This window comes from Bos javanicus, chromosome 16 (genome assembly GCF_032452875.1).
Source record: "Bos javanicus breed banteng chromosome 16, ARS-OSU_banteng_1.0, whole genome shotgun sequence".
Lineage (NCBI taxonomy): Eukaryota > Metazoa > Chordata > Mammalia > Artiodactyla > Bovidae > Bos > Bos javanicus.
In genome coordinates this window covers 73706201-73731808 of record NC_083883.1, presented here as the reverse complement: position 1 = coordinate 73731808, position 25608 = coordinate 73706201, and the positions used below count along the sequence as shown (strand labels likewise).

Sequence of the window (25608 nt, the reverse complement as noted above, 5' to 3'; positions counted from 1 at the left end):
CTGGTGATTAAAAAGGCTTCAAATAGGTTGAGAATTTTCCAGGGAAGGGATACAATATCACATCAGTAACTTTTCTGAACTAGGGGCTTATGCATCTGCCTGCTTTTCTTCCAATCTTTAACAGCAGAGATCTGGCTCAAGGGCAGTTCATATAAAAGGACTTAGAGTTATGTTGGATATTAAGATTGACAGCAGTGTGAGATAGAAGCTGAAAAATGCTAAGTTGAGAACTGAATACAAAATTTTGTTTTCAGGTTTCATTTTCTTGCAGCTTAAGTTTTTAGTTTATAACAGATTAAAATATTCTGATATTTTATATAAACCCTTCTAATGAAGTACTTTCCTCCCACTTAACCATGAACTAATTGAGGATAGGGGTGGCATATTAGTTTCCTATTGTTTCTGTAACAAATTATCATAAACTTAGTGGCTTAAAACAGCAGAAATTGGTTATTTTATAGTTTTGGAGATCAGAAGTCCAAACTGGGTTGTCGGGGTAGTGTTCCTTCTAGAGACTCTGTGTGGTGGGGCGGGGGAGGGGGGGCAAGGGGGAGGCGTCTTTTTTTCTTTGCTAATGTTCTCTGTCGCTTACATTCTTTTATTCTTGGCCCCTTCCTCCATCTTCAGAGTGTATCCCTCTGACCTCTGCTTCCATCATCCTCTCTCCTGTCTGTCCCTGACCTGCCTTCTTCCCTCTTAGCAGGACTCTGTGCTTACATCAGGCCCATGTCAATTATCAGGGATAATGTCCCCATCTTGACATTTTTAACTGAATCACATCTGCAAAGTCAATTTGCCATGTAAGGTAACATATTTACATGTTCGGGAATTAGGGCATGGACATTTTTCTAGGGGAGCCATATCTGGCAGATCTTCCAGATAGAATCTTTCTATTTTGTCTTCACAAATAGCACAGTTCCTGATTCTCTGTAGGAGCTCATTGATGTTTGTCAAATGAAGGAATGAGTCCCAGTTTTCACTGTTTGAAGTCTAGTTTCCCAAGAGGAGAAATGATGGTCTTGTCCTACTCTGGCTCTGCACACCTGGAATTTTGTGTTCAGCTCCAGGTACCTGTACTGTAAAGAGACAACTGACAGCTGATAAAGGGTCTGGGAACCCAGCCATGGAAGAAATGATTGAAGGCAGCCTGGGGGTTTGTCCTGGAAGAGGGCTTGGGGTGGAGCGGATGGCATTAATTATCTTTCAGTATTTATGAGTATGATTGGCAAGAATAATGAACTATTCTTTCAGTATACTTAATAATAGTGGGAATAATACTAAAGACAACAAAAATAAGCATTTTAGAGCCTACTATGGTCAATGTAATGTTCTATATCTTTGTAAACGCATTTAGTCGTCATGGCAACTCTCAGAAGATAGTTACCATCTCCATTTTATAAGTAAGGGCATTGAAGCACAAAGAGGTCATGCAACTTGTACTAGGTCACACAGCTAGAAAGTAGCAAAGCTGGGATTCAGCCTTTGGCGTTCTGACTCCAGAGCCATGCTTTAAACTATCACACTATCCTGCCTCCGTGCTTTTAGTTTCTCCAGGTACAGTAAGTCTAGTAGCAGAGTGCTTCTGAGAAATGGAGGGGCAGATTTTGACTCAGTTTAAGAAAAAAAGAGCTAACAATAAGAACTTCTTTGAAATAGTTTCCCTGCTTTGCAGTGTTACTGGACATGGTCAGGTAGGGTATTGTACTGAGTTGGCCAAAAAGTTTATTTGGGCTTTTTGTACCATCTTATGGAAAAACCCGAACAAACATATTGGCCAACCCAACAAAAGAAATTCCCAAACTGGCTCCATCAGACCAGGCGACAGTACTGATTTTGAAATTGGTTTGGGAAGGTAATTCTTTAAAATATATGTCTCTCTCAGCCTTTATGACATTTTACTTAATAAAGATCTCCAGTGAGATGTAGTTTTCCCACTGCCTCTCCAGAGTTTACTTATTAGCAATTCTAACATCCTGGTGAGGTAAGCCATGTCTCTGCCCCTTTTTAAGATACTCCCAGCTGGCGCTAAAGAACCTGCCTGCCTGTGCAGCAGACAAGAGACGTGGGTCAGTCCCTGGGTGGAGAAGGTCCCCTGGAGGAGGGCATGGCAGCCCACTCCAGTATCCTTGCCTGGAGAATCCCATGCACAGAGGACCCTGGTGGGCTACAGTCCATGGGGTCGCAAAGAGTGGGACACGACTGAAGTGGCTTCACATATACACACTCCTCCAGTAAACTCCTCTTCCCCCTTGAGTGTGGACTGAGCTTTTGACCATAAAGCGTTCTGTGAATTCTGGAGCCTGGTCCTTAAGAGACCTTGGCTCTCTTGCTTTTGTCTTTCAAGACCCTGGAGCCACCGTGCTATGAAGGCCAACCTCCTAGAGGACACATGCCCACGTGGAGGAGAAGTGAGGCGTCTAGGTGACGGCTGGCACCAAGTGCCAGCCGTGTGGGTGAGGTCATTGTCCCCTCCAGCTGCCTTGAGCCAGGGCAGTGGCAGTCATGTGAGTTGATGCCAGGTGAGATCTGCAGAAGCGTTGCCCAGATTGCCACCCCCCAGAATCACAGGAGAGAATACAGCTTGTTATTTTAAGCTTCTGTCTTTTGGAGTGATTTATTGCACAGTGACACATAGCTGATACATAATATTTTGGTGCATATTTGGATGTCGTGATATCCAAATTAGACTTTTGTCAGTAATTAGACTTTTGCCCAGCCCCGTGGACCTCTCCGATCACAGCTGATCATTCCAATGTATTGGTGAAGCCTTTCTGGGTTTAGGAAAGTGTTTCTCTTTAGAAGGATGTGGGTAGAAGAATGAGACTCTTAAGCAAGGTTGGGAGAACACTGTACTGTGAGAAGACACCATGAATCTGGGCTTGATTTTTCTGGTAGAAGTCATGTAATTTATATTCTGCAAAACAGGTCTCTGTTTCAACAAGTTGGACCTGGAAAAGAGTAAAAGTCTCCTAACATTTTTTCCCAAATGTGCTAGAATATTGCTCTGCTATGGCATTTTCTTTTCTGTAATGCCTTTGTCATTTCAGTGGGCATGAGTTTCTTTTGCTTTATTACTTTGTGGTTTCCAGAGTGCTCATTTGTTCCTAAATGTGGAACTATTTCAAGTTTACTCAACCCTTATCTCTATATAACTGCTGACTTTCCCCTCATATCCGAGGTAAATTAGTTTGGTTTAGTTCGTCTTCTTCAGTAAATCTCTTAAGAAATGTGTGAGTTAGATGTTTCCTGTGTATTTCTTCCTGGGGAGTATCTATACTATACGTAACTTTAAATTCTTTTGCATGTGTATAGCTTGTGTTATCTTCTAGCTTTCCTGATGAATTGATTTCATCGTAGATGTTGAAAAAAATGAATCGGGTGAACTTGAACAATAGGAAGGTGGGTGAAGGAAGGCTCTGGAATTAGACTTGGTGAGTATGAATCTAAGCTCTGCTCCTTAGATTTGTGTGATTTGGGGAGATTTCTTGATCCTTCTGGGCTTTGGTGGTCTTTTGTGTTAATGAGGGTACCAGAAGTACCAAGCTCAGAGCTGTTATGGAGATGAAGTGAAAGAATACTTTTAAAGTGCTTTATCAGAGAAGGTAATCTGTCAATACTACTTATTAGAGTACATTTTAGTTCAGTCGCTCAGTCGTGTCCGACTCTTTGTGACCCCATGGACTGCAGCACGCCAGGCTTCCCTGTCCATCACCAACTCCCGGAGCTTGCTCAAACTCATGTCATCAAGTCAGGGATGCCATCCAACCATCTCATCCTCTGTCGTCCTCTTCTCCTCCTGCCTTCAGTCTTTCCTGGCATCATGGTCTTTCCCAATGAGTCAGTATTAGAGTACAGCTGTTACTTAACTCTGGGTAAACTCAGTAGCGGACAAGGCAATGGCACCCCACTCCAGTACTCTTGCCTGGAAAATCCCATGGACGGAGGAGCCTGGTAGGCTGAAGTCCATGGGGTCACTAAGAGTCTGGCACGACTGAGCGACTTCACTTTGACTTTTCACTTTCATGCATTGGAGAAGGAAATGGCAACCCACTCCAGTGTTCTTGCCTGGAGAATCCCAGGGACGGGGTAGCCTGGTGGGCTGCCGTCTGTGGGGTCCCACAGAGTCAGACACGACTGAAGCGACTTAGCAGCAGCAGCAAACTCAGTAGAGAAATATTTCAGTTTAGTTAGTTGGGCATAGTGATGGTGATGGTGCTGGAGATTGTTAGCTTCATGTTGAGGTTGCTGTTTTAAAGTCATCTGGTGCATGGGAATATTTGGCTCCTCTGTCCGTGGAATTCTCCTGGCAAGAACACTGGAATGGGTTGCCAGTCCCTTCTCCAGGGGATGTTCCTGACCCAGGGATCGAATCCAGGTCTCTTGAATTGCAGGTGGATTCTTTGCTGTTTGAGCCACCATGGAAGCCCAGGTGCTATTTAGACCCCATTTAGTGCTAAATACCAAGGGTGAGGAGCAGGAAAGAATTTAAAGAGGAAGTGTTGGAATCCATTTGTTGTACTTAGCAACAGTAAAGATAAAGGACTTTTGAAAAGATGTTGGAAATCGCTGGGGAAAAGCATCTTACAGAAGTTGTGTGCATGTACACTTCAGGCTTTGGCACAGTGAACTGTCCTTTTCTGCCAAGAGTAAGGAACAGGATTTCTGCCTAAGAGAGTGGGCGTTGAGAACTTAGGTTCTGTTTTTTTCTCCTTTGCTGGCTTCTCTGGATCCTTGGGCAGATTGTGTCTTTTCTCTGAGCAGGACTCTGATCCCTGAAAAAAGAGCTAACTGTTAGTCCTCCTGGTGGGAATGAGAGTGGATGGCATCTTTGAAAGCAGGTGGAGTGTTAAATTACAACGTGAAAGCAAAGGTACATTGCTTCAGTATAGAAAACCTTCTCTTCGTGGAGGAAGCCTTGCCATTTTCCAGCTAAGATTTTATTATGTGGGCCCCATGAGTTCTATAGTTCCCAGATAAATATAGTACTTTTTGGAACTACTCAGCCTGGGGCTCTTATACCCAATACAAGGTAGAGAAATCTTGTTCATCCAGTCTGACTTTTTTCCTTTAATCCCAGGAAAACCTTTGCCATGGTTTTCTTCCAAGACCTAATCTTAAATGCATTTTCTCTCTTAGTCTTCACTTTGTGCCAGTTCCCTACTCTCATCAGTAACACCAACTTTGAGACAATATAGTCTTAACAGCTTTGGAGATGCTGTTTTAGGTCCCTTATTCCCCCTCCACCCCACTGCCTCCTGGACTAGTTTGGTGCCATGTGCAACTTGATTTTTCCTACTGTGTTGCATGGTTCTAGAACTTTCTCTCCACTTCCTACCAAGGGCCTGAATCGCTGACCTCCCTGCCTCTTGACGCTACCACCATGTCAAAGGTCTTCCTGAAGCTTCACACAAGAATTAAAAGTCATATATGTTTAAGCCCCTTTGCCACTTGGCTCCTAAACTACCCACATTTTTTCTTATCATCCTGACCAGTATTCCCTCTGAAGTGGAAGTGTTCTCAGACACATCTTTACCATCAGATCTCCCTGTAACCCTCCTTAGCTCTCACATCAGTAATGTAACCTCCTTTATATAGATTGATCAGGTAGATTCCTACTTTAAAACAGGCTGTGTTGTTGTAGGTTGGCTGTTTCCTATAGAAATCATGATGTAAATGGTGATGAGTTTCTAGAGTATTGAATGTGTGAGTGTTAAGTCACTCAGTCATGTCTGATTCTTTGCAACCTCGTGGACTGTAGCCTGCCAGGCTCCTCTGTCCATGGAATTCTCCAGGCAAGAATACTGGAGTAGGTTGCCATTCCCTTCTTCTCCATGAAATCTTCCTGACCCAAGGATTGAACCTGGGTCTCCTGCATTGCAGGTGGATTCTTTACCGTGTGAACCACAAGGGAAGTCCAGGCTGTTGCATGGATGCGCACTTAACTGATAATGTTGCTGCAGCCCTGAATCTATGCATGAAAAACAGAAAAAAGGCATCACTTACACATTTGAGTAAGGATTTCTTTAATTTCATTGTGGTAGCTTGTGCCTAAAGAAGAGCGTAATTGTATTTAGAAGATTGAAACATTAGAAACTTGAGTATTTTCTGAGTCTTTAGGAACATATATGAGTTTGGACATTAAAAAAAAAAATTCTAGTTATATTCCCAAAGGTGCAGCTTTCTTTTCTTTGATACTGTTGTGTCATTAAATCCCTTAAAACATGTCTACCCTGATTGGCTCTCTGCACAGCTGAAATGAACAGAGATGGGGAGAGCACTGGAGAGAGCAATCTTCCTGAGATAAGTGGACAAGAGTTGAAAAGAATTATTAAGGAAGAAAGATCTGTTAAGGACAAGTGGGTGCATGTGTGGTGGTGGTGTTTTGAGGTTACATTCCTGGGATTGTGAATGGTGAGGCAAGAAGAGTGAGTACTGCATATAATTCCTCTTGGGGCTAAGAAAAGAGGTGGTGAGAAGAGACACTGTGCAGAAAGGTCTCCAGAGGCCCCCAAGGACACGTTGTTGCTGTCTGGGGTGGCCTTGGGCTGGATGTGGGGACAGGAGGAGGATGAGACATTGGAGAGAGCTCTTGGGGTGCTGATGGGCGGAAGAAGGCCCTGCAGCAGGTGGGATGCTCAATCCCTCCCCCCATGGAAGGTCAATTAGAGGTCATCAATTCAGAAGGAAACCCAGGGCTCTGGCAAGGTAAGTTCTGTGGCATCCTGGATGGCATGGGGGTTTGGGGGGAGAATGGATACATGTATATGTATGGCTGAGTCCCTTTGCTGTTCACCTGAAACGATCATAATATTGTTTATCAGCTGTTCAGTTCAGTTCAGTCGCTCAGTCATGTCCGACTCTTTGCGACCCCGTGAATTGCAGCACGCCAGGCCTCCCTGTCCATCACCAACTCGAGGAGTTCACTCAAACTCATGTCCATTGATCTCATCCTCTGTCATCCCCTTTTCCTCCTGCCCCCAATCCTTCCCAGCATCAGAGTCTTTTCCAAGGAGTCAACTCTTCTCATGAGGTGGCCACAGTACTGGAGTTTCAGCTTTAGCATCATTCCTTCCAAAGAACACCCAGGACTGATCTCCTTTAGAATGGACTGGTTGGATCTCCTTGTAGTCCAAGGGACTCTCAAGAGTCTTCTCCAACACCACAGTTCAAAAGCATCAATTCTTCAGCACTCAGCTTTCTTCACAGTCCAACTCTCACATCCATACGTGACTACTGGAAAAACCATAGCCTTGACTAGATGGACCTTTGTTGACAAAGTAATGTCTCTGCTTTTGAATATGCTATCTAGGTTGGTCATAATTTTCCTTCCAAGGAGTAAGCGTCTTTTAATTTCATGGCTGCAATCACCATCTGCAGTGATTTTGGAGCCCCCCAAAATAAAGTGTGACACTGTTTCCACTGTTTCCCCATCTATTTGCCATGAAGTGATGGGACCAGATGCCATGATCTTCGTTTTCTGAATGTTGAGCTTTAGGCTAACTTTTTCACTCTCCTCTTTCACTTTCATCAAGAGGCTCTTTAGTTCCTCTTCACTTTCTGCCATAAGGGTGGTGTCATCTGCATATCTGAGGTTATTGATATTTCTCCCGGCAATCTTGATTCCAGCTTGTGCTTCTTCCAGCCCAGAGTTTCTCATGATGTATTCTGCATATAAGTTAAATAAGCAGGGTGACAATATACAGCCCTGACGTACTCCTTTTCCTATTTGGAACCAGTCTGTTGTTCCATGTCCAATTCTAACTGTTGCTTCCTGACCTGCATATAGGTTTCTCAAGAGGCAGGTCAGGTGATCTGGTATTCCCATCTCTTTCAGAATTTTCCACAGTTTATTGTGATCCACACAGTCAAAGGCTTTGGCATAGTCAATAAAGCAGAAATAGGTGTTTTTCTGGAACTCTCTTGCGTTTTCCATGATGACAAAACAAAAAGTTAAAAAAAAAGCCCAGAGGTTAAAATTTACTTACCACTAAATGGAAAATTGCAATGGCACCCCACTCCAGTACTCTTGCCTGGAAAATCCCATGGGCAGAGGAGCCTGGTAGGCTGCAGTCCATGGGGTCGCAAAGAGTCGGACTCGACTGAACGACTTCACTTTCACTTTTCACTTTTCATGCATTGGAGAAGGAAATGGCAACCCACTCCAGTGTTCTTGCCTGGAGAATCCCAGGGACGGTGGAGCCTGGTGGGCTGCCATCTATGGGGTCGCACAGAGTCAGACACGACTGAAGCGACTTAGCAGCAGTAGCAGCAAATGGAAAATTACTATATCCTACAAAGTCCCCCAAAGAAATCTTAACATATTCTGGGAGATGCCAGGTATTTAAAAATAAAGGGTTGTTGTTGTTGTTAAGTCATTTCAGTCGTGTCCAACTCTGTGCGATCCCATAGATGGCAGCCTACCAGGCTCCTCTGTCCCTGGGATTCTCCAGGCAAGAACACTGGAGTGGGTTGCCATTTCCTTCTCCAATGCATGAAAGTGAAAAGTGAAAGTGAAGTCGCTCGGTGGTGTCCAACTCTTTGCAACCCCATGGACTGCAGCCTACCAGGCTCCTCCGTCCATGGGATTTTCCAGGCAAGAGTACTGGAGTGGGGTGCCATCGCCTTCTCTGAAAACAAAGGGTAGTGGTTCTGAAAAGTACTAGGGGATCCTGCGAAGGTGTTGTTGAAATTCCAGGGCTTAGAGAGATTGGCCGTGGAAGTGCTAGTGGCGGATTCTGGGTCTTCTAGGAGCTCTGCGGGAGAAACTCATGTCTCAGCAACTTATAGGTAATTACCAGGGGACCGTCTGGTTGGAGGACCACTAATTTCTGACCTCATATTTTATGAAAGGGAAAGTTTATATCCCTTCTTGCTCTGATTCCCTGAAGAAAGGGGTTTGTGAGTAGTAGGTTCTGAGCTAGACTCTGAAGGCAAGTAACTCTGTGAACTGGTACTAAAGGGGCTCCTTCCCTGAGGGGTGAGGTGGGGGCCCAGGGGTCTCAAAACCTGGATTTGAGCCCTGGCACCATTATTTCTGGTTGAATGACCTCACCATGTTCACATTCATCATCTATAAATGCCTGCCTCCGTTGCTCCACATACTTCACCCAACTCTTGTGAAAATACAATGAGCTCACGGGTGAGATCTAAGTTTTGGCATTACTGTCACGTATTAGACGTGCTTGCTGGGGGCTTAACTTTTTGCGCTTGTGTTAATTTGACTTTGACATATGTGAGAGGTTTAAGTAAAGCAATGACGGCCATAGAGGGGTTTACATTTAGCTAACTCTATGTCATTTGGGAACTGATCATTTAATTTGCAGAATTTTAGGACTTCCTGTTACCTGCTTTATTAAGAGTATAGACATGGCTGCCGTAACAGAGAGCTTTAGAATGGCACAGCCTTAAACAACCTGGGAATGCGTTTCTCTTTCATGTAACAGTCCAGAGATGTAAGAGGTCCAGGGCAGTTTTGGGGGTGGGGTGGGGTGGGCGGGGTGGTACGTGCGGTCAGGAACTGAGGCGCCTCTGTCTTGCTTTTCTCTGCGGCTTTCCCCTCTTGGTCTAAAGGTGGCTGTTCCAACTCCACCCAGCAGGAAGAGGATGACCACAGCCTCAGCGCCAGAACTATTCCAATATCCACCCTTGGAGACACTGTATGTGCTCAGCATCCTTGTGTCCAGATAAAACTTCAGTTCCTGTGTAAGAAGGGAGACTGCATGTGCAGAGTGGGCAGCTCACAGCCTGTCAGTGGGATCGTGCTGTTAGCTTCCCTTTAAGAAGCACCTGGAAGATGGAAGACACGGTGGTTTTGTTAATCAAGTCTTATAAACCACGGTGGAATGGCATTGGAAGGGGAGAGCGAGGAGGATGAGACTGTTGGGTTAGAGGAGGCTTGGAGATGGTTTGTGCTTTTAATTTTTTAATGTATGTATGTATTCGGCTGCCGGCAGGATCTTTAGTTGCGGCGTGTGAACTCTTAGCTGCAGCGTGTGGAATCCGGCGCTCTGAGCATGGAGTCCTGGCCACTGAACCACCAGGGAAGTCCCTTGGGGCTCCCTTCTCTTCAGGCTTTTGCACAGTAATCCGCTATTCCTGGAGCCTGTGGTGGTCCCGTCCTGCTGCGCTTGGTGCCCGTGCTGGGTTCTGTGGACTCACATCGTGGTCTCTGCTCTCTAAAGGTCCGCTCTGCGGGGAGACGGGTGTGGCAGGAGTGAGGACAGACGTGGCTGGTGTACACTGTGCTGGAGGCAGGCGGGCGGCGCGGGCTCAAGGGAAAGACCCGCCCACCCTGGGCAGGCAGGGTGTGTGTGTGTGTGTGTGGTGTGGTGTGTGTGATGTGTGTGATGTGTGTGTGTGATGTGTGTGTGTGATGTATGTGTGTGATGTATGTGATGTGAGTGTGTGATGTATGTGTGTCTGTGATGTGTGTGTGATGTATGTATGATATGTGTGTGATGTATGTGTGTGTGATGTGTGTGTGATGTGTGTGAGTGATGTGTGTGTATGTGTGTGATGTGAGTGTGTAATATGTGTATGTGTGTGATGTGTGTGTGTGAGATATGTGTTTGATGTGTGTGTGTGATGTGTGTGTATGTGTGTGATGTGTGGGTGTGATGTGTGTGCAGTGTGTGATGTGTTTGAGTGTGATGTGTGTGATGTGTGTGCAGTGTGTGATGTGTTTGAGTGTGATGTGTGTGTATGTGTGAGATGTGTATGTGTGATATGTGTGTATGTGTGATATGTGTGTGTGATGTGTGTGTATAATATGTGTGTGATATGTGTTTGTATGTGTGTGATGTGTGCGTGTGGATGTGTGATATGTGTATGATGTGTGTGTGTGATATGTGTGTGTGTGGTATGAGTGATGTGTGTGTGATGCGTACGTGATGTGTGTGTGTGATTTGTGTGTATGTGCGTGTGATAGGTGTGTGATGTTTGTGATGTGTGTGTATGATGTGTGTGAGTGATGTGTGTGTATGTGTGTGATGTGAGTGTGTAATATGTGTATGTGTGTGATGTGTGTGTGAGATATGTGTTTGATGTGTGTGTGTGATGTGTGTGTATGTGTGTGATGTGTGGGTGTGATGTGTGTGATGTGTGTGCGGTGTGTGATGTGTTTGAGTGTGATGTGTGTGTATGTGTGAGATGTGTATGTGTGATATGTGTGTGTGATGTGTGTGTGATATGTGTGTGTGTGATGTGTGTGTGTGATGGGTGTGTGATATGTGTGTGATATGTGTTTGTATGTGTGTGATGTGTGCGTGTATATGTGTGATATGTGTATGATGTGTGTGTGGTATGCGTGTGTGTGTGGTGTGTGTGATGTGTGTGTATGTGATGTGCGTGATGTGTATGTGATATGTGTGTGAGTGATGTGTGTGTATGTGTGTTATGTATGTGTATGTGTGTGTGTGTGTGTGTGTGATATGTGTGATGTGTGTGTGATGTGTGTGATACGTGTGTGTATGATATGTGTGTGATTGTGTGTGTAACGTGTGTATGTGTGTGATGTGTATGTGTGATGTGTGTTTGTGTGATGTGTTTGTGTGTGATGTGTATGTGTGATGTGTGTGTGATGTGTATGTGTATGTATGATATGTGTGTGTGTGTGATGTGTGTATGTGTGTGTGTGGGGGGTGTGTGTGTGTGAGATGTGACCAGGTGGGTGAGGTCGTGGCACAGGAGGTGTCACTGGGAGGAGGGTTGTGTCTTAAGTGATGGTCCCTGGGGGAACAAGGGAACTAGCTGGCGATGGTGACGAGGCGTTGTCCTCTACTGTACGTTTTTGGCTTACGGTTTTATTTCTGTTTCTCTTCCTAGAAACTCTCAGCGTGGGCCGCAGGACCCTTTGTCACAGGAGCAATGCTGCCCCGGTGGGAACTGTCCTTGTACCTGTTAGCTTCCATAGGCTTCCACTTCTATTCTTTCTATGAAGTCTACAAAGTCTCCAGAGGTAAGGTCCCAATTTTTCTAAATTTGTGTCAGGAAAGCAAGGTGGAGGCGGAAGTGCTCAGAGGTGGAAGGTTCAGGAAGACGGCCTCATGGGCGCAGGGTGGCTTGAGCTCTGCTTTGCTTTCCCCTTGTCGTGGACAGTCTGAATTGATGACCTGAGTCAGTGGAGGTTTCCACCGTAATCTTGGATCTTCTAGATGATCCCGTGGTTGGTCCTCTGAAGCAGGAAGGTTTGGTTCAGTGGCCACTGAAAGCCGTGGAGGTGCTTTGCATTGATAAGTAGTAGTAACCTCTTAAATTTCTCCCTCGCCACTAGTCCTCTCGGCCACGTGAGGCTGCCCACGGTGTCAGAGGCCCGGACCACCTTCCTCTTCTTGTCCTGCTGTCTGCCGTGCTTTTGTGCACATGTTGAAGAGGAACTGTTAGCAAGCCCTTGGAAAGGGATGGACCCTCCTTTCCTTTAAGGGCATCTTGGAATAAACATCGCCATGTCACTTCTGCTCACACCAGTTGACCAGTGCCAATTCCCGTGGCCCCAGCTAGTCGGCTGGGAAATACTATGGTTCACTCGGTGGCCGTGTGCTACATAAAACTTTCCATACTGGGGAGGAATGGAAGAGAGAATTTTAACGGGTCCACGAGTGGTCTCTTCCATAGCCAAGCACAGTTTCCTAGAGGTGATGGTGAGCCTTATCTTAAGGAAGAATAGAAGTCAGCCAAGGAGAGAAGAGGGCAGAGGCTCTGTGGACAGAGGTGGGTTTGCAGGCAAACGGACAAATGTGTGCCATGCCGCTGGGGTGTGAGGAAACACAGCATGACCTGGGAACTCCGCTGGTGCTTGGAGGCGGGTGCCAAGGGTTGAGCTTAGATCAAGGAGTGGGGATAGGTTGTGAAGGACTCTGTGTATTCCTTTGGCTGAGGCTGCTGCTGCTGCTAAGTCGCTTCAGTCATGTCCAACTCTCTGCGACCCCATAGATGGCAGCCCATCAGGCTCCTCTGTCCCTGGGATTCTCCAGGCAAGAATCCTGGAGTGGGTTGCCATTTCCTTCTCCAATGCATGCATGCAGGCTAAGTCACTTCAGTTGTGTCCAACTCTGTGACCCTATGGACAGCAGCCCACCAGGCTCCTCTGTCCATGGGATTTTTCTAGGCAAGAATACTGGAGTGGGTCACCATTTCCTTCTCCTTTCGCTGAGGAGTCTGGACTTTATCTTGAAGGTAGGAGAGTTTGCTGAAAGTAATTGTGCTTACTGAAAATGGCAAAGGTGGGTTTGGGGCAGCATGGTTGGCAGTGCTGAGCTCTGGGTGTCTGCCTCCACATGGATCCCTGGGATTGGTTTGCATCGGCGGGATCAGCCTCGCTCCCATTGTACACATGTCCCACTCAGAGCTGTGGGCTTGGTCGCAGAGACTGGCTGTTGAAAGTAGATGAAGATGGTTGGGTCAAGGCCATCCGAATAGCTGCATTCCTCTGCTGGAGGCTCTCAGCTCTCAGGGCCCACATTCACAGAGCTCACCTGCTCTGTGTCAGGCACCCTGTTAGGTTCATTCTGTACCTGTCTTATTCCATCTTTAGGGAGGCCCTGAAATGTGGTGTATTACTTGGGAGACGGGCTTGGCTGCAGAAACACAGCCTCTGCAATGACTGTAGTCAGGGATGGTATGGTGTCTGGAGAGCACCCACGACCTTGGCTCCTTCTGCCACGTTCCCCTGCTGTCCTTGACATATGGTTCCTCTCTCATGACATGAGGTGGCTGCTCCAGCTCAAATGCCATCTTCACTTCTTTTCCCAGCAGGAAGCATGGAAGGGATGGGGAGGACCGATCCTCTTTTCCAGAGCATAACCCTGAAATTTCCCTTTATCGTGTTCATCCGGGTACTGTTCCCTAGATCCCAGCTCTGTGGACACATCAACTGTGAGGGAAGCTAGTAAATGTAATCTTTGGTTGGGAGGCCATTTCCCCCCTCCCCCCACCCCCCAGTGGAACTGAAGGATTCTATTATAGAAGAGGAAAGAAAGAATGGGTGTTAGCAGTTAGTCATCAGGCTTCTCCATAAATGGGGTGTCTTTGTTATCTGTTGTTACATAACAGATCGCCCTGAAGCTTTGTGATTTAAAACAACCACCGCCGTTTGCTATCACTCACTATTCTGTGAGGTTTTTTCCCCTTTTAAATAGACTGTTTTTTTAGAGCAGTTTTAGGTTCACAGCAAAATTGGGCAGGAAATACAAAGAGCCTCTATGGACTTGGTGTCCCAGACAAGCACAGCCTCCCTAACTACCAGCGTCCTGCACCAGATTTGTTACAGGTAACAACCTGCGTTGATATATCATTATCGCCCGAAGTCTATAGTTTACTGCAGGGTTCATTCTTGGTGTTATTCATTCTGTGAATTTTGAGAAATGTAAGTTACGTGTTTGCATCATTATATCAATAATATACAGAGGAGTTTCACTGCCCTAAAAATCTTCTGTGCTCTGTCTGTTCATCCCTCCCTCCTCTTTAACCACTGGCAACCACTTATCCTTTTACCATCTTCATAGTTTCACCTATTTTCATTTAAAAAAAAAAAAACATTTTTTTTTTTGCCACACCATGCAGCTTGCGGGATCCTAGTTCCCTGACCAGGGATCAGAACCTGGGTCCCCTGCAAAGTCTTAACCACTGGCCTGCCAGGGAATTCCCCAATTTGACCTATTTCAAAACATCATATAGTTGGAATCTGAAATTGTGTCTTTCACTTAATATGCATTTAAGTTCCTCCTTGACTTTTCACAGCTTGAGAGCTTATTTCTTTTTAGTGATGAACAGTATTCCATTGTCTGAGTATAGTTGATGAACAATATTCCATTGTCTGAATACTCATTCACTGATTTAAAGGCATCTTGTGGCCTCCTAATTTTGGCAATTCTGAATAAAGCTGCTGTTAAATCCGTATGAAGGTGTTTGTATGGACATTACAACACCCATTACTCCCTTTGGGTAAATACCGAGGAGCAGTGGCTGAATTGTACGTTAAGAGTATGTTTATTTTTTATAAGAAACTGCCAGTTTTCTTTCAAAGTAGCTATATATCATTTTGCATTCTCACCAAAAACGGGTTCCTGTTGCTCCACATCCTTGTAAGCATTTGGTGTTGTTAACGTTTTAGATTTCGGCCGTTGTGGTGTGTGTGTAGTGATATCTCATGATTGTTTTAATTTGCATTTTCCTGACGATGTGTACTGTGGAGCATATCTTCATACGCTTCTGTATAGTCCTTTGGTGAGCTGTCAGGTCAGGACTTCTACCCATTTTAAAATCAAATTGTTCATTTTCTTATTGTTGATTTTCAGCAGTTTTTTTATATCTTTTAGATAATAATCCTTTATCAGATATCTCTTTTGCAGGTATTTTCTCCCAGTCTGTGGCTTATCTTCTCATTCCCTTGACTGTGTCTTTCACAGAGCAAAAGTTTTTAACTTTAATGAGCCCAACTTACCAAGTTTTCCTTTCATGGATTATGGTGTTGTATCTAAAAAGTGTATCTATGGTGTTTTATCTAAAAAGTCATTGCATACTCTGATACTATCCTTCAGGTGCTTGTAATTTTGTGTTTTACATTTAGATCTATGCTATCCGTTTGTGATACCCACTTGTGTGCGTCTGGATTCTTTTTTGTATGTGGATGTTCATTTGTTCCAGCACCACTTGCTGAAGAGACACTCCATTGTATTACCTTGGCTCATTTGTCACAAAGACTGCCTGAGCAGACTTATGTGGGTCTGTTTCTGGGCAGTCTATTCTGTTGCGTGGATCTCTTTGTTCTTTTACCAATACCAAACTGTCTTGCGTATCATAGCTTTATAGTAAAGTCTTGAGGTTGGATTCTATTGGTCATTCAATTTTATTTTTCTCTTTCAATATCATGTTGTATATTCTAAGTCTTTTGCCTCTCTGTGTAAACTTTAGAATCTGTACCAAGAAGACACCAAGTTTGCTGGTATCTACAAAATAACTTGCTAGAATTTTGATTTGGATTGCATTGGCTATATGTAGGTCAAGTATGGCAGAACAGACACCTAGACAGTATTGAGTCTTTCTACCCATGAGCGTGCAATACATATATCTCTATTTATTTTGTTATTTGACTTCATTTGTCAGAGTTTTGTTATTTTCCTCATCTAAGACACATATTTTGTTACTTAAATATCACATTTTTGAGGGTGCTGTTTTTAATTTCAGATTTTGTTCATTGCTGATATATAGTAAACCGATTGACTTTTGTATATTAACCTTGAATCCTACAACCGTGTTACAATTGCTTATTAGTTCCAGAAGTTTTTAGGTGGATTCTTTGTTTTTTCTAGATAGACAATCATGTTAACTGCATACAAAGACAATTTTATTTCTTCTTGACATTCTGCTTACCTTCTATTTCATGTTCTTCTCCTTATTGCATTAGCAAGATTTCCAGTACAGTGGTGAGAAGGAACAGCCTTACCTTTTTCCTGATCTGGGCAGGAAAGCTTCTAGCTACTCACCATTAAGTATGATGTTAGTAGGTTTTTGTAAATTTCTTTACCCAGTTAAGAAGGGTCCTCTCTTAGTTCTAGTTTGCTTGGAGTTAAGTCCTAAATGGATATTGCATTTTTTTTCCAGTGCTTTTTGTGCATCTACTGATATGATCATGTGGTTTTTCTTCAGCCTGTTGTGATGGACTGCATAGACTGATTTTCATGTCCTGTGAGACTTTGTTTTTAATAAATCTGGATTGGACCTAGCTGGACAGCTCTTCTGCTTTGTGTGTTGTTTGCTGGGCTGCAGTCATCTGGTGGCTGAGCTAGGCTGAAATGTCCAAGAAGGCTCACTCACATGATTGGGTATCAGTCAAGAGCTCCGCTGGAGGCTGTACAGTTCTCTGAACATGGTTCTCCACATGGCTTTCAAGAAGGAGCATTGCATATGTATAAAACCAGAAGCTGCAGATCTCTTAGAATACAACCTAGAAAGTTGTATATGTCACTTCTGCCTCATTTATTGGTCAAAGGAAATCTTAGGGCCAGTTTGGATTCAAGCAGAAAAAAGAGATGGCTTTTTATGGCTGGAGCCATAGACCGGGAGAGAAGGGATTGATGGTGGTCATCTTTAGGAGCCTCTACCACAACGAGTATTACAGTTCTTTACGCAAACAGGGATACCAAAGTTGAAAAATATCACTTGTCCAAGGCCACACATCTGAAAAATGATGGAACAGGTTTGTCCAACACTAGACCCAATGTTTTATTCTGTTCTGCCACTCATGTTTGTTGATAGTTTAATTTCCTAAAGTGGCTTGCATTACAGGGGAAGCTCTTTTATCCATTGTGTGGTAAAACTTCAAACCTTAAGATTTCAACTCACTGGAATAAAACTTTTCCTTTCTCTGTGGTGAAAGGTACTGGGACGGAGGTGGGAGAGGACCCTTCTGTGGAGGGTACAAAACTATTCTGCACCTCGGTTGATCCAGGGGCTGTCATCCTGTTTGACTTCTTACTGACCACACCCTAGCCTGGGGCTTCTTTTATCTTTCATGCTTTTGTCTTTTAATGTCAGTGCCAAAGTGTTTGGCCACTCCCAAGAAACGTCTTCCTCTAATCCCTTTGCCCATGCAGCTCACAGAAACCAGATGCCCCTGCCAAAGTGTGTTCAGTGGTGCGATGTTGAGTCTTCTTGGCTCCGTGTCTTACTGTCTAATTCAGGAAAAAGTGCTGCTTAACCCACATTATGGAAATAGGTCCACTGGGAAAACTCGTCTTCTATGAAATTTTTTGCAGTGTTTGTCTCTGAAGCAAATTCAGGGCCTAGAACATAGTAAAAGTTCAAAGCTTATTTGTTAAGTGAAATGCCACCAGGGGGCATTTGCATGGCTGACTTCTCTGGGCACAGAGGTGGTGTCTAATTTACTAATTTCTTCCTCATCAGCAGTAGCAGGGTTGTCCAACTATGAGGGACAGCAGACTGATTTTAACAGCCCTAGTCAAATGGGATCTCTTGGTAAATCCACAGCAGGGACTGAGCAGAACACACACATACCTCCTTCCTCCCAACTCTACCAAAAGTCTGCTTAGGGCATCTCAAGGTCAAATGCAAGTGCCTGGGGGTGCTGGTGGGTGGGGAGGTGGTGATGATCTGTGCAGGGTGACCTCTCCCCTGGTATTCTAGAGAATGGGGGCTCGTCCAGACCTGCTGCATTACATTCGTGTCTTATGGTTTAGAATATGTAGAAATTACTTTTATGTCTCTCTGATTGCGCTTAATTTGAGGAAAGCTACAGTGAGCCACGCACTAACCTTGAAAGAATGAATGCCTCTGCCTAAGAGAGGGCCCTGAAGTTTTGCTGTCCGTATCAGCTTAATGCAGTTCTTGAGATGAAAACAGTTGAGTTCTCATCAGAGAAAAACCATTGGTGATAGGAGATCACCTGGAAAGGCATCTGGAAGGGAAAGTCTTAGCCTGCTATTTCAATTTACTACCGATTGGTTTATACTCAAATTTTCTATTTCTTCTTGTGCCCCTTTTTTGACATTTTGTAGCTTTCTAGAGATCTGTGCATTTTATGGAGGTTTTCAACTTGATTAGTATATAGTGGTTCATAACACTCATTAAATTTTTGTTTGTTTCTCTAGTTGGCTTTTATCTCTTTATATATTTTATTTATTTGCATCTTCTCCTTCACTCCATCCCTCCCTTCCTCTCTTGTTCTTCTCCCTCCCTCCTATTTTGTTTTCCTTTGATCACTTGTGTTAGAGATCTTATTAGTCTTTTCAGCTTTGGCTTTGTTAGGTTTGCTAATTCTTTCTTTTTGTTCTCCAGCCCATTGATTTCTGCCCTTATCTGATTATTCCCTTCCTTATTGTTTCTTTGGATTTGCTCTGCTCCTTCTCATTTCAACTTCATGAGTTGAATGCTTGTTTATTTTCTGAGAAATCTGTTTGTACTCTTGTGTCTGATTGTTTTTCTCAGAAGGATTTCCAGAAGAGGAATTATAGAGTCAAACTACATGAAAAAGATTTTAAGGTTCTTGATAGATATACCCAGATTGTTCCCCAGGAATTCTTTGTCAGTTAACACTCTTTCTGTTGGAGAATGTCTATCTTATTGTAGTCTCAGCCTTTATTCTTCAGTCCATCTCACATGTATTTGATATATGGTATGAAGTGAAGAGTTGAATTATTTATTTTCCCACCCAGATAACTGAACACTATAAACTACGTCTTTCTTTACTGAATTTTAATGCAATCTTGAGCATGTACTAAATTCTTATATCTATTAAATTCTTTTATGTATACACACACACATACATGCACACACACAATTTGGGGGCTGTCTTTTCCGGGGGCTGTCTCTTCTGTTTCATTGATTTTTCAATCAGTTCTTACATCAGTACTGTGCTGTTTTAATTATTTTTGCTTTTTGAATGTCTGAGTATCTGGTGGAGTAAGTTACCACTCTTTTTTCTTTATTTCCATTCTTTTCTTAGCTATTCTTACTGGTTTATTCTTCGAGATACGTGTTTGAAATTGTCAAGTTTGAAAAAAATGTCATTAGGGTTTTAATTAGATTACAGTAAACCTAGAAATTAATTTTTAAGTAATTAAAAATCTTATAATATTGTGTCTTTTCATCAAGGAGTATGGTATTTTTTTCCCAAGGTTTCTCTTATTTCCCTTAGTAAAAGTTCATGGTGTCTTCATAATAGGGCCTGTTAAAATTCCTGTTAAGATTGTTTCTAAGTCTTTTTTTCCTTTTGTAATTGGGATGTTTTCTAGTTGTATTTTCTGTAATTTCTAGCTGATTATGTCTGGTCTGTAGTAAAGGTGTTTGTTTTGGTTTCTCTATTTTATGTTATAATTATTTAATTCTCTTAGTGTTTGACATTTATCATTTGCTTCTCCTGGTTTTTGTATTTAGATAATATCATCCATACGTATTGATAATGGGTCTGCTTCATCTGGGCTTCCCTGATGGCTCAGTTGATAAAGAATCTGCCTGCAATGCAGGAGACCCTGATTTGATTCCTGGGTTGGGAAGATCCACTGGAGAAGGAATAGGCTACCCACTCCAGTATTCTGGCCTGGAGAACTCCATAGTCCATGGGGTCGCAAAGAGTCTGACACCACTGAGCAACTTTCACTTTTTGCTTCATCTGTTATTACTTAACCAGGACTACTAGAACAATGTGGTAGTTGGAAAAGAATGCTATCCTTATTTTAATCCTTACTTTAATGGAAATCCCTGTATTGCTTTACTGTTAGTGATAACTGAATAAGCTTTGCTCTGGGGGGAAAAATCATGTTAAGGTATACTTCTAGCTCCCTTTTACTAAAATTTTAAGATAAGCAATATATGTTGAATTTTATCCATTTTTTAAAGTATCTATTCAGATGATCACATAGTTTTCCTTTCTCAACCTATTGATATCACTTAAAGATTTTTCCAGTATGGTTTATATGGATTCCTACAACAAACCTACTGTGACTAGGGTATTCTTAAATACACTGCTTGTTTCCTTGTTTAAAAAATATTAATAATTTTGAAATGAGATTAGTTGGCCTACAGTTTTGTTGTTTCATCTGCAGATTTCAATATCAGCATTTTGTTAACTTTCTGAAATGAATGAGGAAGCTCCCCCTCTCATAATATGGGACAGCTTAAACAGTATCAGATTTTGATGTTATTCGCTTGTAAATTTGTCTAGCCATGAAATCTCTTTTTAAGTAGATTCATTAAAAACTTTTCAGTATCTTTCAGGATTCTTGGTATATTTAGGTTTTCTTCTCAAGTCGGTGGCATTAATATTTTTCAATTTCATTGACGTTTTCAAATGTACTAACATATGATTATATATCATATTCTTAGAATGTTTGGAATCTCACGTGTCTCATTTCTCCTGTTTTAGGAAATTTACTAAGGTTTTGTCTATTTGATAGGTTGATTCTCTTTTTGAAGAACAAGCTCTTGGATTTATTCATAAATTCTACCATTTTTCTGTTATCGGTGATTACTTTCTCATGAATAGCAGCTATCTTAGGTCATTTGGCTTTATAGAGCCCAGGCTCACCTCTCATGGGATAGCTGTCTTCCTGAAAAGCTGCAGTTAGAGACATTTTATAAAAGGAACTGTGCTTTTTATTGAGTTATTTCACAGATATTTTATTTTCATTTCTTTAATCTTCAGGGACAAGCAATTAACGTTTTTCCAGATAAACTCTGTGATACCAGGGAGCCCTGATATTTAAGCAAATATGGAGCAAATTGTTTGAATTACTGCCTCCAGTTTCTTTTCTTTCTTTTATATATATGTGTGGTAGGTGGTCTTAAATTGGGATGCAAATGTAGTCGAGCGTATTCATGTTGGGGCTTTAGTTTGTTCCTTTTGCACGCCTGTTCTTATCACTTGTCACTAATCCCAGCTTATGAGAAAAGGATACAGCAGCTCATTTATAGATGAATTTTTTCATGTTGTTCATTTAACACACGGACCTCTCGTGAAGGATGGGCTTTGCCAATCTGGAAGTAATTTTTGCCACTTACTTTTGTGATTAGAGGAGTTTGGTTGCAAGATGGCTGGTTAGTTATCTGGGGCCCAGTTCAGGATGGGGATGAAGGCTACCAATCCTGTGTTTGAACAGGTGGCCTTGCCCTGGGAACCAGGGAGCTCGCTGCTCATGGAGAGGGCTGCTAGGGGCCTTGCAGTTAGTACAGCCTTGTGGAAGGACCCAAGCGCCTAGGCCCTGCAGGAGGCAAGCCTGTCTAGATAGCCAGCAAGGACACTGGGTGTCATGACACAGCCGAGGCTCCGAACGTGCAGCCTGGTGGGGCTGCATTTATCTTTGATCTTTGTTTTCTATGTGGCTTCCCTGGTGGCTCAGTGGTAAAAGAATCTGCCTGCAATGCAGGAGACCCAGGTTCGATCCCTCGGGAAGATCTTCTGAAGATCTTGCATGGCAACCCACTCCAATATTCTTGCCTGGAGAATCCCATGGACAGAGGAGCCTGGTGGGCTACAGTCCATGGTGGTCACAAAGAGTCGGACACGACTGGGCAGCTAACATTTTCCTATGTTACTTGTGGCCAGGGTCATAGCAGGTCGCTGACTCCCTGCCTTCCTCCTGGATTCTGGGTCTCCTGGCCCACTCCTTCCTCTCAGGCTTACACCAGTGTTTTCTTCCTAAGCTGATACTGTGGGGAGGGGCTCGTGGGGGCCTGCAGAGAGTCTGCTTTCTTAGTGCCTGAGATAAACCTCTCAGTGATTCTGGACAGGGCGGGGCTGGAGGGCTTTTGAAGGCACCCCTCAGGGTTAGACTCCACAGTGTCTCACTCCTCTGGCCCCCTGCTTCCTCAGCCGTTGCTCCGTGTTGGATCAAACACAAGGACATAGCTTATGCATTGCTCTTTGCTGGAGCGTCTCCATCTCGGGCGGGGGCTTCTGCCTCTCCGGGAAGCCCTACGGATTCCCATGCAAATGGTGTGCCTGGTGCCTGTCTGGATAGACCCCAGAATTCCTCAGGAGCTGTAGATGAGCTGCTCTGTCTGTAATGGAGGTTTGAGGGTCATTTTTGTCCTGTGTTGCTTTGCACTCTATTTACATATATGATACGTGTTTACTTGGGCTATTTTTAAACCACTTGTTTTGTTCCCTGAGCGGGAACTGGAAGAGAGGAGAGGAGGCCCTTGGAGCATCTCATGGGAAAACCAGCACCTCGTCTCTTGCCTGTGGTCACGTCCGTGTGCACATTTGAGAGCTGCTTACTGTTAAATTCTCTTATCTTTAGAAGCCCATCTTTTCTGCTCCCTCTCCACTCTCATTCACTACCACAGTCTTCTAAAGCCACCAGCTTCCTAGAGAAAGAAAGAATCCCTAGGAGCTGATTGGAATTCCTCAAATGCTAGAAGCGTTTGAAGGACAGATAAGCCACAATCGGGTGTGCTAGTCTCTAGCAGTGGCTGGTGTCAGATGAGGGTGTGTATTTCCCTGCCTTTTACAACAATTAGAGAGTGCAGTCTCTAATTACCCCTGCTCCACCCCAGAATTGATTTCCCATCACCCAGTTGACGGTAAAAGGGGTAGTTTAGTTAGAGGCTTTAAGTGAACAGTTTACACTGGCCCTTAAAATGCAGATCTTCTCAGCAGGTGGAATGGGGCTTCCGTGGATCCTTTTGTTGGGGGTGGTTGGTGGCGGAGGGCTGGGGGAGAATCAACAGCAGACTTAATATTGAGCGCTCATCTGTCGGAAGTGCTTCATTTCTATGCTCTCAGGCAGTTCTGTACAGCACTGAACTTTGGGAAATGGAACCAGGGCATCTAGAAGAAAGGGCTGGCTCTGCTCACAGTCAGGCCTGTGTGGTGTGGAGAAAAATCGCTCAGCCAAAGAAAGCTGGTTTCTGTTTGCAGTGTACTTTTGCTTAAAAGTGTGAGAAAGGGTTAGTTGCTCAGTTGTGTCTGACTCTTTGCGACCCCATGGACTGTAACCCGCCAGGCTCCTCTATCCATGGAATTCTCCAGGCAAGAATACTGGAGCAGGTTGCTGTGCCCTCCTCCAGAAGATCTTCCCAACCCAAGGATTGAACCCAGGTCGCCTACATTGCAGGCAGATTCTTTAGCATCTGAGCCACTAGGGAAGCCCTGAAGAGTGTGTGAGTTATGATGAAATCACTTACCCAGTGCGTGAGGATGTGGAGGTCCCTCACCCAAGAAGGTAGAATCAGAGAAGTTCTAAGGGCCATCACTGTTTTCCAGAAAGAGCTCCAGCTGCAGCTTGTCAGCTTCCATCCTCCTATGTCAGCTGAATTCTATAGCAATGCATTTCAGCTGAATCAAGACAGTCTGGAGACAGTGATCACCAAAGTATCACGGATGGATTTACGTTGTAAGGTATGTCATACAGTGTTTGTTTCTGTTGAGAAATCAGACAAGGGTGACTATAGGGTAAGGGAGTTAGAGAAGGAGAGGTTCAGAAAAAGAACTAGACCAGTACTTTGTAGGAACTGATCACCTTTAATGAGGCGAGAAGGGGCAGCAGTCAGATTTGTGAATACTAATCAGTATTAGAGCTGCTGCACTAACCCAAGAAAAGAGTGAGTATATATAGGCATATATGAGGAACTCTGCTGTCTTAAGGGGGCCTTCTTCTCCAAGGTGGTTTGGAGTAGTTATCTCTTAAACGGCTGGGGCAAGGAATTCTGGAGATGGGCCAGAGGCTGGACCGGCTGGGAGCTGGGCGTAATCAACCTTAATGTCCATTTTTTTCTTTGGGTGAGAGAGTTCTTTGTTTTTCATAGAATGGTGGGGAGGACCCGGAGGGGAGTTTTAACTCCAGGCTATTTTGAGCCTCGTTTCCTTCAGTGACTGGTAGGAATTCTCCAAAAGCTGAGGATTTTGGTCTAGGACGATACTGTCGTGGCCTAGCCACAGGAGAGCTCCTGGGATGTGGCTGCTTCAGATGGAGATGTGCTTTAAGGATAATGTGTCCATGGAGTTTTGAAGAATTAGGAAGAAAAAGGAATATGTGTAATTGTTTAGCGTTGATTCCATGTTGAAATAATGTTTGGATATATTGGGATAAATAAGATATATTGAAATTAATTTCACCTTAAATTTTTGTCTTTTTTTTTTCTTTTTACGGTGTGGTTACTAAAAACGTTAAAATTATAAATATGTCTCACGTAGTATTTCAGTTGGACAGTGGCAGGACAGGGTTTCATCTTGATTGTCCTGTCCGCATACGATTCCTTTTTTCCCCACTAGAGGGCGATGTGTCCTAACCGGGGGGGCGTCTGGTGCTTCGCACGGACACTTCAAGGCTTTGGAATGTACCCTTCAGTTCAGTTCAGTTCAGTCGCTCAGTCGTGCCCGACTCTTTGCGACCCCATGAATCACAGCACGCCAGGCCTCCCTGTCCATCACCAACTCCCAGAGTTCACCCAGACTCACGTCCATGGAGTCAGTGAATGTACCCTTAGGAGATAAGAACTCCAGTTTTTCGCTTTGTTTCAATTCTGCGTAATTCTGATGTTTCTGGAGGTTGCACTTTGTAGGAAAGCGAAACCAAGCGAGAAGAGACAAGAAAGCAGAGGGGCTTTCCTCCTTCTTATTGATAGCGTTCAGAGGGATCTGCTGCTGTATTGGGTTGTCGCAGCTTGCTGGCGGATCTGGGTTTTCTTGGGACTTGAGTCTGTGTACACCACCACACACATATATGTACCCAGTGTGGCACGTGTGCAACTGTAACAGAAAGGACCGGGGTAACCACACACTGCCACGCCACCTCCCGCACCTCGCGGAATTCAGTGTGAGTTGTCCTAGAGGCGGGGCCTGTGGGTCCCTGGGCCCAGTGCTCGTGCGCCTCCCTTTTCTGTCTCCCTGGAGGCAGTGTTGCCTGCCGTTGGAGGCTGGAGCTGCTGTTCGCTTCGAGTGTGTGTGTACATCTGCCCTTTGGCCCTACTCCTAAACAAGCATCATTTCAGGGAAGTCAGGTTTCCCTTGGTCTTTCTTGGTTCTCCCTTGTGCTCGTCTGTGTTTTTTGTTTGTTGGTCTGATAAGAACTGGATTTTTTTTTTTTTTCTTGTCTGTGTAGTCTGTGCCATTTTGGTCGATCTCAGCCATCTCTGGAGGCTTCATCACTGCCC

At 44.0% G+C, this 25608-nt stretch overlaps 1 protein-coding gene across 7 annotated transcripts in view; it reads left to right on the top strand.

Annotated features, from left to right (window-relative positions):
- Positions 1–25608, top strand: part of HHAT (hedgehog acyltransferase) — a 352361-nt gene that overhangs the window by 5682 nt on the left and 321071 nt on the right. For 6 of the 7 annotated variants that reach the window (XR_009730102.1, XR_009730101.1, XM_061383599.1 and 3 more), the window contains exon 2: positions 11824–11956. Coding sequence is in view for 4 of the 7 variants with exons in the window: in XM_061383599.1 (XP_061239583.1) it covers positions 11866–11956 (91 nt within the window). In the remaining 3 variants the exon portion in view is untranslated. Of the gene's footprint in view, positions 1–11823; positions 11957–23719; positions 23855–25608 lie in introns of those variants that run through there. The other variant, XM_061383600.1, reaches the window with a different exon arrangement.